Source organism: Sitophilus oryzae, unplaced genomic scaffold (genome assembly GCF_002938485.1).
Source record: "Sitophilus oryzae breed Bouriz unplaced genomic scaffold, Soryzae_2.0 scaffold_816_pilon_pilon, whole genome shotgun sequence".
NCBI classification, from domain to species: Eukaryota; Metazoa; Arthropoda; class Insecta; order Coleoptera; family Curculionidae; genus Sitophilus; species Sitophilus oryzae.
In genome coordinates this window covers 156,356-169,862 of record NW_022147435.1, presented here as the reverse complement: position 1 = coordinate 169,862, position 13,507 = coordinate 156,356, and the positions used below count along the sequence as shown (strand labels likewise).

Genomic DNA, 13,507 nt, shown 5'->3' with positions numbered 1-13,507 from the left:
ATTCCCATTCCTCTTTTCAGTAGTTTGCTGTCCACTATAATAGACAGACACAAAAATCGGCACCCAAGAGATGTATGTATTTTTTTTTTCTTTTTTTAATTCCAATTCTGGTAGAAAAATAAATAAAACAAAAAGCCACAAAATAAAAATACTTTATTTACGTTAAAAGAAATACAAAATACATAATCCTTAAATAACCTAAAATACAAGATGGCGGCTTAAAAATGGCGTCTTTCGGACAGTTGTTTCAGTCCGTCGGTTATAATTTTCAAACTCTTCATGTCGTTGTTGATGATGTTGATCAGCTGCGTGATTCCGTGTTGCTCCATCTTCAGGAATTGTTTGATTTCGTCCTGAGCATCTGCATCGATTCTGTAATTGGCTTCGGTCTGTTTTTGCGAGTTTTCGATCATCTTGACGTGGGATAGTAGTTCGTTGATTTGACCCTGAAAAAAAAACAGAATTTTTTCGTATTTTTAGGGTTCCGTACCCAAAGGGTAAAAACGGGAACCCTATTACTAAGACTCCGCTGTCCGTCCGTCCGTCTGTCACAAGGGTCTATCTTATGAACAGTTATAGCTAGACAGTTGATATTTTTACTGAAAATGTATCTATGTGGCCGCTATAAGAACAAATACTAAAAACAGAATTAAATAAATGTTTATAAATAAAAAAGTACTTTCACTAAATATTATCTTTTAAGTAAGAATTTTACATAGAATCTTTCAAGTCCGCGTGGTTAAAGCGTCAGGACTTTACGCTGCTATGACGTTGGAGCCGTAGTAAGGCAGGTTCGAATCCTAGTCAAGGCGACTTTTTTTTAATCGTTTTTTTTTAATTTTTACATATTTATTATAGATTAATACAATTTTTAGTAATGTGTTTCTTCATTTTTTTTTAAATTGTTTATACGCGCATTCAAAATTTCAGCTAAATCGGGAAAAAGCTTATAATAATATAGTGTCTAATGTTGTATAGATAATGAATGGTACGGAACCCTTCGTGCGCAAGTCCGACTCGCACTTGATCAATTTTTTCGATCATATGACTGTACATATCTATGATATGTATATCAGAAATGAGCGAAAGAAGTTAGCTGAAGTAGGTAAAAAATCCAGTATCATATACAGGATGTTCCTTAAGGATATGATAATATTAATGTAAAAGATGGTGATTCTTGGACGTATTCTAAGAAAAAAAATCATATACAGGATGTTTCAAGAAATATGTGCCATCTCTCGTGGGGAGATCCTCGCGTAAAAATAGCGACATAACCAAACTAAAAAAAAAATTTTAGAAGATTTTACCACCTTGTATGCATGTATTAGCCCAGACAAATGATATAAACAGAGAAAAGAAGGTACCCAAGATATATAAACCAGACGTAAAGGACAAATGAAAGATATCAAATGAATCACAACCAGGTAAGGGCACAGTAAAGCTGGAACTGAAATAACGCATCTACGCCTATCGTGACGTCGTTTTTTATCAGTCACGTGGAATGTTACGCCATAATGAATAAGTTATTGTTAATTATGTTGTTAGAATTTTAACAAAATGATTTGGTACTCTAATTTCAATTAAAAATGTGACAATTACAAAAAATATAATCCATGTTTATCAATAACATAAAACTGCTGTGTCTGTAACAAATAAAGCCCTCAAGAGATACAAAAACACGAGACTTTTAAGATCTTTTTTGTGTCTAATATTTTATATCAAAAGATATTTTCAGAATATTAATAAATAACCTTCGATTACTACTAAATAATAAAATGGCTATACTAATAAACCACAGGTCATAATGTTTTTATTTTGTATTTAATGGATTTTCGGGTACTATTACACTGTGTATTAATAGTTTTTTTATACATTAATTTTAGTTAATATCCCTACTGGTTTCATAAAATAATATATTAAACATTAATGAAACATAACACTACTAATATTCACGGGCATGTTTAATACACAGATTAACCTTATACATTGGTTTGTTTCGACCCGACATATACAAGCACTATGGAAACAAAGTGTTTGTTTATTTACAAATTCATTTGACCACAGAATTAATATAATCTTTTTTTTTATAATGACAGTAACGTATTTTTGAATCAAAATTTCATATCAGTATAAATAGTTTCATAGAATATAGTATGAATCACCCTGTATATTAAATAGACACTCTAATTGCGTGGTTAGTGTTGTAAATGAAAATATTGGAAATTTCCAAACGTGTCTCGGAAATATTGGAAATATTTTTAAAAACACTTAAATCTTGTCATTAACGATTCAAACCCGATGTTTATTAATATATCTTTCATATTTTGTAACCCTATAAACATTAAACTTACTAATAGAACAGTTTTACAAACATATAATATGGTGAATATATCGAGTTTGAGGATTCACCAACTTATTTGCAACCTCGCATTTCTACGTGAAAGTCCCGAGCTCGTAAGTCATAACGTAGTAAAAACTCGCTGGTCTTCAATTTTGACCAATTTAAAAAGTGTATAAAATACTAGGCTCAGTTTACAAGGAGTTGCAGTTAGTCAAGAAGCAACACAAATGATTGATAAAAATGTTAAGCAGTGGATATTAGATGACGAAGTATTTTGGGCCCAAATTTCCAACGTAATTAACATTTTTGAACCTATTGGCAAATGGTTAAAAATTGTAGAAGGAGATTATAGCACTATTCATTTTGCTGTAAAAGCATTTTGTGATATTAGAAGGGTAATTCAGAATAATCTTGCATTGTCCTCACTTGACGACAAAAAAAAATCCGAATTGTTGGAGTTTGTTGTACAAAAGAGAAAAATTTGCTATTAAACCCATTCGTTATGCTGCAGAATTACTAAATCCAAAATCACAAGGTTCTGAACTTGATGAAACCCAAATTCTTTCTGCCATAGAATGCATACTTAATATATTTCAAAAAATAAACTCAATATAAAGGGGCAAGAAATAATAGATAAAATAGCAGATTACCGTTGTAGAAGTGGCAAGTTATTTGGAAATAACTTCATATGGAAAAGTAGTTTTGATAACCCAGTCTCCCGGTGAAAAGGACTGTGTTCTTCATCTTCATTATCACAAGTAGCTTCACGAATGTTGATGATGCCAGAATCTTCGGCTGCTACGGAACGCAGTTTAAAAAAGAGAAACAGACTTACTAATGATAGAGCCGCTAAGCTACTCTATGTATCCCACAATGAAAACTTGCTGAAGAAAATAGGAAACGGCAATAGATCAATTTTTATTTCCGATACTATTGAAGATTTTGAGGAAGTAGACTGGCAAGAAGATGTTATTGAGTGTGATGCTGATGACAGCGATAAAGATATGCCTCTTGCTCGACTAGTGTGTCAAAAATATTTTTTTTTGGACAAATTTAACCTTAATTTATTTTTTAATTTGAAGAATAACTCTTTATTTGTGTTTATGTATAAGCATTTTGTGTTTTGCGATGTTTTGTTATGATTTTTATAAATAAAAATATTTCAGTTTTTCTTATTTTTTAAAATATTTCATATATTTCCAATGTTTCAGGAAATATTTCGGAAAATATATTTCTGGAAATTTTACATCACTATGCGTGGGTCATAAAACTGTAATAATTATTTGGACACAGCTACTATCTATCTTCACCTCTAAAATTTGTAGTAGAATTCTATACAAACCTTTCCGTGACACCCTGTATATAATTACTGCATTAACAAACTTGAAAGATTATAATAATTTCTGGAATACCGCTAAATTAATTTCTATTAGACGTTAGATACGTTTAAAATATTAAATTAAACGCAAGAACTGATTTTTTTTAATAAATCAAACGCTAGTAATAGCTGTTGGTTCATTTGAACTACTACGCGGATTATTCACAAACGTGGCTCGTAATTTACGTTTTATCTGTCATATAACTTTGAATTTGCACAATTACGCCTAATGCAAAGCGATTTAAGTTGCGTGCAATCGATAACGCGCGAGGTTTTTTGGCTAATACCCAAACAGCTGCTCAATAAATCTCAAGTTTCTCGATTGAAAAATTATACAGCATCCCAAAAAAATAAACCTCGTTTAAAAAATCTCTGATTTCTTATAAAATTTGACAACGTATCCTCGAAACTGTATGGCCAAGAAAAGTTGAACCAATAATCCTACACGCTCATCTTCATTTAAAAATTTTTATTTACAATTTTTGTTTATTTTAATTTACAAAGATTGGATGTGACAATTTCACATTTCTGAGAGCAACGACGATTGAACTTGTTTCCATGGCTAACTAAGTGAAATTAGTCCAGAAAGATAAAAATTGGCTATAAGTCAGTAATTTTGTGAAAGAAACATATTATAGCTTATATCGCTAAAAAGCTTAAAAAATGGCGCTTTTTATGAAGTCATGGCCAACTATGGTTTCCATTAAAAAAACATATGTTTGTGTCATAAGTCAAAAATGACAGGCTTTAGAAAAAATCGGAGAACTCAAACTCCTTAGGAATGTGATTATCTACAACTTTTATCTGAACACTTTTTCTCTAAAATAGATTATAATGGAATTAGGGACAATTTTTAAAATAGCCAAAATTTGATTTTTTCGAAATATCTAGTAAGCCATGAACTTTTTCAAAAATTTGAAAGGCGCATATTTATGACCCCACAAAACTGCAATTCTTTCCCCATTTAACCGACTCTCTATCTCCAATAGTTTCCGAGATGCCCATAGAGAACATCGTAGGAAACTCACCCTGTATATGAGACGAGACATTTTTTCCAAATAGCAGATACCGAATTTTTCTTTCTAACAATAAGGAAAAAATAGGAAAGTGAAAAGCAGGGTACCTTCCTACTAAAATTAAGTGCTCTCATACTTGGAGAGAATTTTTTTGAGGTGTCTACCAACCTTTTTTTCAGAGAATAAAGTGAAAAAAAGTCGATTTTAACACATACTCGTATAACAAAAAACTCAAAAACATTCTCCTTACCTTAAACTGTTTGGGAATATTAAGCTGAACATGCATCACCTCCAATCTACCCCTCAGTATCTCCTCTTCAGGCTGGATGGCTATTCCCACCTTCCTGGTACTTTCCTGCTTCACGAGTACCCTCAGAATCCTATGTTGCAACTCCAGAAACTTCTGTTTAAGTTCGCTGATCTGTGCTATCGAAGCGGAATGTCTGGTCTTCAGTTGAGTGATGTCTTTGTTCACTCGTTCGAGGAATGAAGAGTGAAGACCCGTTTGGTACTCCTGATTCAACATGCGAGCTCGAAGGTCTGAGAATCCGTTGATGGGTACGGGGATGTATTTTTTGGGGTTGGGGTTGTCTTGGACCGCTGCTTGCCACATTTGTTGGTCAATGCCTGCAAAAAAAATTTTTTTTTAATATTACAACCTGTTTTTCATTGACACAACATAACTATGAACCCCGGACACAAACGGTACATTGTGAAACAGGAAATTGTAAAGACAAACCAGCCCTATAACATTTTAATGAACAGTGCTTTCCATAAAATCAATAAAATGAAAAATATACGAAATAATATACATGTACTGATTTCTTTCGGAAATCGACGACTATGAAACTATGAACCGTTCCCGGACACAAACGGTACATTATGAGACAGGAAATTGTAGAGAGAAACAAGCCCTATAACATAGGATACAACATTTTAATGAACAGTGCTTTCCATTCCATAAAATCAATAAAATGAAAAATATACGAAATAATATACATGTACTGATTTCTTTCGAAAATCGACAACTATGAAACTATGCCCTTCCTGGACACAAACGGTATATTGTGAGACAGGAAATTGTAGAGAGAAACAAGCCCTATAACATAGGATACAACATTTTAATGAACAGTGCTTTCCATGAAATCAATAAAATGAATAATATATGAAATAATATACATGTACTAATTTCTTTCGGAAATCGACAACTATGAAACTATGAACCCTTCCCGGACACAAACGGTACATTGTGAAACAGGAAATTGTAGAGAGAAACAAGCCCTATAACATAGGATACAACATTTTAATGAACAGTGCTTTCCATAAAATCAATAAAATGAAAAATATACGAAATAATATACATGTACTGATTTCTTTCGAAAATCGACAACTATGAAACTATGAACCCTTCCCGGACACAAACGGTACATTGTGAGACAGGAAATTGTAGAGAGACACAAGTCCTATAACATAGGATACAACATTTTAATGAACGGTGCTTTCCATAAAATCAATTTTATATAAATTAAACGCTAGAGTTGTTGGTTCATTTGAACTACTACGCGAAATAGTCACAGATATGGCTTGTAATTCATGATTTTTCTGTCATATAACTTTAAATTTGCATAATTGTTACTAATGCAAAGCAATTTAAGTTTCTTAGAAAATATCACAACCTGTTTTGATAAAGTAAAACAAAAAATTAACTAAAATATAGAACATTAAAAAATTAAGATTAAGAAAAAGTAACTTATCAATTTCAATAATTACCTGCAGGTGGGTTTTTGAGATATTCCTCCAACTCCGCCCTACTGGGAGTGACAAATGGAGTGACACCTGTCACGCCGACGTTCATCAGCTGTTGTTTCTGATTGGGCTGGTTCAAAAACGTTGCCAAATCAGTGGCGGGTATTTTTCTACTAGTGCCCGTCACTCCTTTTTCTGATACGCATATTTTAACCTAGAAAAAAAATAAAAAAATAATTTTTTTTTGAACATTTGGGTATTCAGTATTAAATTACCTCAGTTTGGGATTCAGAAATAGCTTTCACCATAAGTATATCAACAGTCAAATTTGGTCTGTTTCCTAAAATACCTCCTATGCCATTCTTTAGAACTTCTTGTTGGTTTCTATAAAAAAATAAAACAAAATAAGATATGATAAAAAAACGGCGTCAGCGAGAGCTATGAAATGAAGATCGCTGTCATTTTATTTTTTCAACTGGACGCGGTTTTTTTTCGATCATACGGTACATTATTCTACAATTATGTATTAGTGCAATTATTACATTTCACGATATTAATAATTATCGAATAAAACCTTTGAATAAGATGAAGGAAAGAGTATAATGCTATCCATGTATTCATACAAAGTAGACGGACAAAGGGCCCTAGGGTTGGAATCCTTGACAGTTCTGTTTGACGATTCATTTGACACATTTGAATTTGATTTGAAATGTTGTGGATTTGTCAGCCTTTACCGAGCTTATTTTATCTTATTTATTATTTATTCTACTACTAATAGTTGTTATAAAATTCACTTAAAATTAACTAATTATATATTTTTTCTTGCATTTTTGCTTTTATTTAATACTTGTCAAAGATTAGATGTAAACGAATTTAGATACGTCAATTTGACTTACCTGCTTCAGTAGCGTATCGGATGTTTGTGTGTTAATAAATAATTATAACTTATTGACAATGTAAAATAAAACAACAAACTATTGAGTCTATCCCACGCCTACCCTATATCATATTTTTACACGTTTTGAATAAAATTAGAACGGCACTGATAAATCGGAATTTAAGTCGGCCATTTTAAACGAATGAAGCTTTAGTATTTTCATTCAATGCAGTTTTTTCAATACTTCACACCCTGTATAATATACCTATCCTATAAAACGTTTTTTTTTCTTATTCTCATAAACTTACTTTAATTCATCCACTTTCTTACTGAACACCAACTTCACAATTCCTTCAGAATTATCCTGCTCCGGTATGACGTTGTACCCCATAGCTTTAAACCTATAAAAGGGATTTTGAGGCGTGTAATCTACAGGAGGCTGAGTGGAACTATAGTAGCCCTTGCCTGTACCCCAACAGGCTTGAAGCATGTTCCATTTTTTCAAAATGTCGTCCCGTTCGTCGTTAAAAACGTTGATGGCGTATACAGAAGCTACGACTTGTTGGTTTTTGCTTTGGGGAGTTTGTGGAGTAGGCTGTGGAACTAGAATGGAGAAGATTTATTATTTTCTCACAATCAAAATCTCGCTTTGATGTACTCCTATGTCGTTACCGTCGAGAGAGAATACACCACAGATTATACAGATTATAAACTTTGTTTTTTCTTTATTGTTTTTCGTGGTTCCAATTTTCGGAATCGGGCACTAGTTAGGTTACTAGTTTGCGCACATAGCACGCCCACTTATGGCCTGTAAAATTGTGCACAGCGCCTGACCGGCACAGTTATTAGAGAGATATCGGAAAACGGAATAGCGTCATGCAGTATTTACGCGTACCTTATCATGGTTCCGATATGCGCGAGTCAATTTTTAACGCAACACCCGCTAATGACGTTACCGCCTGACGTAATTTGCGGATCAATTACACCACGCGCTATTTCTAAATAACGTTTAAAAATTGCTTAAATGGGCATGTGGGGGTATTTGACAACCGGGGCCGGCCGGCGAGATCTTTTATTTTAGGTTATGTTTGAATTGTTTTGAATTATTACTTTAGTTTTTATTAGAAAATTTGATATTTGAGTAGCTGGGATTAGTTTTAATTAAATAAATATGGCTCAAAATATGGATTCCACCTCTTCCAATATTAAAGAACCTATAAAGAGGCTTAGGTTTAGAGCAGATGACGACTTAGCCCTTCTAAGAGAATTTGTTGCTTGTTGCCCTAAACCCACTGGCAGACGTTGAACAATAAAGCACTGGAAATAAGCACTTTAGCCCTTTAGTTTTAAAGTACCTAGTAAACAAAACAATTTCAAAGTTTTAAATTCAAAGTTAGGTTAAGTTTAAATAGCGGACGCGACGCGAACAGAATTCTTTCCGATCCGATAACTATAAATGAAGAGAGTTAATACCAAGTTAATACCACCTCACGTAAAGGAAATAACACCTGGCCTAATTAACGTCCATGCCCGCTATTCGGTTTAGCGATATCTCTCTATTACGCTGTTTATTGTTATTTTACGCGAGTTTATTTTTGCGCACAGGAAATTTGACTCGTTTGCACATATAAAACAATTTTCGTACCACGAATTAGGAACAAGATTTTTATCTGTATACTTATAGGATACCTAATCTGCGGTCACACATACCGTAAGGTGACGTGGAATATTTGATACGTCATCCAAGGAAGACGTTTTTCGGACAAAAGAATTTTTGTCGGGCAAAGAACGGTATAAAAATGTGCATTTATACTCAAACTACAAAATTTGAAAAATCTCACGTAAGATTATGGGAGGGAGAATGTCACAAAAATGTACTGTTTTAGAAGCAATACAAAAGATGGTATTTTATGCGCATCTCTGGAAATAGAGGCATATTCACAGCAAATTATTCAGATAAATCAATAAAAAACTGGAATAACGGAATTTGTTACAAAGTAGTTTTTGATTTTATTTTTTTTTATGTATGTAACTTTTGAGATAATATGTAATTCATATCATGGCTATTTTACGGTGAGATACCAATCTAAGGGATTTTTTTTAAATTCCATTGATAACTATCCCTAAAAAATCAGTAAAGTATGAAATGAATAAAGTGTGTAATTATTAAGAGTTACGCCTATCGCCTCCTTTCAATGACGTCACTCGTTAAGTCGTCCGGCCTTTTATTCTCGACGGTACCAGCCTTGAAAAAATCCAAATTACAAATTCTTACCTGCTGCTTGTGGTGGTTTGGCTCCAAACAACCCCGTTCCAGTACTGCTTATTCCGAATCCTCCAAAACTGCCGGTAGTTCCAGTACCGAAACCACCAAATCCCGCGGTGCTTGTAGTGGTAGTTCCAAACGTCGAAGCACCAAAAAGCGACGGGGCGGTACTTTGGGCTGTTCCAAATAAGCCTGTACTACCAAAAGGAGCGGCTGTGGTGGTTTGCTGGCCAAAAGAAGTACCGAAAAGACTTGGAGTGGTTGTAGTGGGTTGTTGACCGAATAATGAAGGTTGCGCAGCTCCTGCACCTAGTGTAAGTTACAAAAATACCTTAAAATTGGAAATTTTTGCGTTATTGGTAACGCCGCATTTACAAGAGCATTCTATGAATGCTACCCGACCAAAGTAGTAAAAACAGATGTAGATGTTACAAGAAAAATTAAGTGTAGTAAAAAAACGCAATAAAATGTACAACAAACAATATTATTTTTAATAATTTGATGTAAAAATGGTGTAAAAATTCGTTCTTACCAAATAAACTGGGGGTACTCTGTGATGTTTGTACCCCACCAAACAAGCTAGGAGTCGTTGTAGGAGCGCTACCAAATAACCCTGTAGTGGAAGTGGCTGGAGCTCCAAAAATACTAGGTTTTGTGGTTGCAGTCCCAAATAAACCTTAAAACCAAATTAGCACAAAAAGAATGGCATGTTTAACTATAAAGACCAGGAGATATAGAGGTATATATAGAGCTCAAACTTTCACAGTATTTTTTTCGTTAACAATTTCAATATAACAGTCTAATGTATATGTGCTACCTCTATATCTCTGATAAAAACCCCGTAAATGAAGTCTACCAACCTGTACTTTGCGTTGGTGCGCTACCAAACCCGAAAGATGGCGCGTTCGTAGCCGGTGCTCCGAAAGTACTGCCGAAAGCAGGGGTAGCGCTAGCGGCGGGGGCACCGAAAGTACTACCGAAGGCTGGCGGAGCGCTGGTGGTGGGTGCGCCAAAAGTAGAGCCAAAAGCGGGAGCAGGTTGGGTCTGGCCGAATCCAAAAGCTGTAGATTGGGTCGTGGTTGCTGGTGAACCAAAAGTGGTACCAAATCCTGGAACTAAAGATTATTTATTTAAATGCGATATCCCTAGAGCTGTTTACAGACTAAGCCGACAAAAGATTGAAAATAAACTCACCGGCAAAAAAACCGGCCACCAAAAACTAGTCCCAATTTCAAAATTGGATTTCTCGCGAACCACTCATTAGATTTTGATGATTTTTTTTAAATTGTAAATTAATTCCTTCTTAACGGATGCTACATCAGAAATTTTCATTCCGAATTTATTTTGGGCATATACAGGGCACAACATCAATAATTTGTTACATCACTAAAAATGGCTTCTTTATTATTGACAAAATGAGGATGTTTGTTGGTGATATTGTTGATAAATTCCCTAGCGGCTATGTGTTCTTCATTGTTAAGGTGCTCTTCCAGGAAACAGCGGGGTTCAAGAAATTCGCGGCAAAATGTATTATTAGTATGTTATTTTGTAAGGCGGAGAAGCATTCTTTGTCTTCTGATTTAAGAATAGGCATACTTGATACACTTTCGTTAAATTTTTAGTAAACCAAATTTCTTACAAAATTCGGATTTTTGCGAATATTCGCGATTTTGGGACCGAATATTTCGGAAATTTCTGAAATTTCCTGCAAAATTCGAATGGAAATATTCGCTACCAACATCACTAGATGGGACCATGATATTACGAAATTAGCAGGGATAACTTGGGTTAACAATAGACAAGAATGGACCCAACTACAAAGAGTGTATCTAAATATGTGAGAAAGGCTACACCATAATTGGAAATGGTTGAATAAGCTGAAAATGATGATGATGTGATTGTCTAGAAGATCATAAAAAATCTTGAATAGAAAAAAATAATATATTCATTATTTTACAAACTATTATCAGACTATTATCCTTGTTTGTATATATACTGAAATTAAAAAAAATAATTATTACATTAATGACTGTACCACACTGTAATTTACACAAAACTAATTAAAATACATTTATTTTTACCTGTTATCACTGACTCACAAGCATTTAAAAAAGTGCAATTTAAAATACACCTTGAAAATAAATTATGCTAAAAAAATCGCCAAAAAACTTGATAACACCATACTTGCCATACCAAAATCGTATTTTTTTTTTGTACTCAAGGTTCAAAACACATACAACATGGATTTTATAGTCGACATGACCAATAAAATCAAAGAATTCTTTATTCCAAAGATGGTAAAGAGATGGTACGTAGTGAGTAACTACCTTAAATGTTCTTAATTTTTTTTTAGGAATCTACTGAAAGTACTTTTGCGCCTCAGAAATTAAGTCCAATAACATTCGAGATCACTGCAAAGGCTTTTACACAACAGATGAAGAGAAATAGTAGTGTTGGAGATATAATACCGATTCAACCGGCAGAGGAAGTTAACAAAATAATATCTCAGATAATAAACACGTTTAATAGTGATGCTAACTTTGCCGATGGTCCTAAAAAACCTCTGATTCCTATGGCTACTACACCAATCACTACAATGCGAACTGTTCAGACTAACATTACAAAAGCTGTGTTCAATGCTAGTAAACAGATATCTCAAATAATAAACACGTTTAATAGTGATGCTAACGTTGCCGATGGTCCTAAAAAACCTCTGATTCCAATGGCAACTACACCAATCACTACAATGAGAACTGTTCAGAATAACATTACAAAAGCTGTGTTCAATGCTACTGAACAGATGTCCAAGAATAAAAAAGAAACAGGCTTTTTCAACGCGTATATTATTGCTGCTGTAGTGCTCATTGTCCTTTCCGTAATATGTTTAACAGGTACAGTTATACATAAAAGCAGAGCCCTGAAGAAGTTGAAGAATTCCAATGGTAAATATAACGTTTCCCAAGGGAAGAATAACTTCAAAAATAACGAACTACAAGATAAATCAAAGAAACTGAAAAATATACCGTAATAATAGAAAATAATTTAGTTTTATCCTGTTTAATGCTATTCATAACAATGTTGTTTACACTTACCTTTTGGGGCGGTGCTGCCAAAACCGGTACTCCCAAACGAGAACGACATTTTTAGTTATTAAACTAACATCAAAATCTACCTTTTTGTGTTATTTTTTGTTAAATAAGACGCCTTTTATTGCCGTAATTTAATAACCTACTCTTAGTGTAACATAACCACAAATAATTTTAACAATTTTGACAAGTATTCAAAATTTGTACAGGTGGCGACATCTTTTATGCAGTAGATGTACTCTATAATTAAAATGTAGTGAACTTTATATAAAATGTTTATTGTTTAAAAATTAATAAAATAATTATTAAAATTGATATTGTAATTTGTTTTATTTTGCAATAGTTTATTTTTCATTATTATTCATTCATTTAGTTGTGTAATTTTAGAGAAATATACTTCTTTAATTGAAAGTTTGGGAACGTGCGGGGCTATATTTAGTTGTGTTTTATTTAAAATATTTATTAATATAGAGTTAATAAAATATAATTTAAAAAATTAGATCCTTTCCAAAAACAATTCGGTTTCAAGTTTTTTCTCTTAGCGCGCATATCGTGTTTGTTTTTACGCATGTGCGATATGAGGACAAAATAAATTGTCAAGCGAGGTTGCCAGTAGTTTTTAAAAGTAGTAGATATCTCATTATTATAAATTAAATTTTTATTTATTTATTAAAAATATGAAGATATATTTTTCTATTTGTAAGGAATTAACCAGGGTATATAAAGAAACAAAATAATTTAAACTGTGTTTTCGAAGTGATCTTTGAAAGCTTTATATTATTATTAATATTAGTTTG

General features: G+C 33.2%; 2 protein-coding genes across 3 annotated transcripts; one reads left to right on the top strand and one right to left on the bottom strand.

The window, feature by feature from the left end:
* Positions 1–136: 136 nt before the first annotated feature.
* On the bottom strand, positions 137–12,986 carry LOC115889619 (nucleoporin p54-like). The gene is made up of 9 exons (XM_030909668.1): positions 12,717–12,986; positions 10,485–10,739; positions 10,157–10,300; positions 9,634–9,933; positions 7,667–7,961; positions 6,757–6,865; positions 6,506–6,695; positions 4,986–5,362; positions 137–446 (listed from the first exon to the last, which is right to left on the bottom strand). The coding sequence occupies exons 1-9, from the start codon at positions 12,763–12,765 to the stop codon at positions 219–221; spliced, it is 1,947 nt and encodes a 648-aa protein (XP_030765528.1). The 5' UTR covers positions 12,766–12,986; the 3' UTR covers positions 137–218.
* LOC115889620 lies at positions 11,774–12,795 on the top strand. Of its 2 annotated transcripts, XM_030909670.1 has the most exons (3): positions 11,774–11,921; positions 11,978–12,173; positions 12,324–12,795. In XM_030909670.1, the coding sequence occupies exons 1-3, from the start codon at positions 11,865–11,867 to the stop codon at positions 12,650–12,652; spliced, it is 582 nt and encodes a 193-aa protein (XP_030765530.1). In that variant the 5' UTR covers positions 11,774–11,864; the 3' UTR covers positions 12,653–12,795. The 2 variants fall into 2 exon arrangements, with proteins under 2 accessions (XP_030765530.1, XP_030765529.1); XM_030909669.1 differs by having other exon boundaries at positions 11,978–12,795.
* Positions 12,987–13,507: the final 521 nt, after the last annotated feature.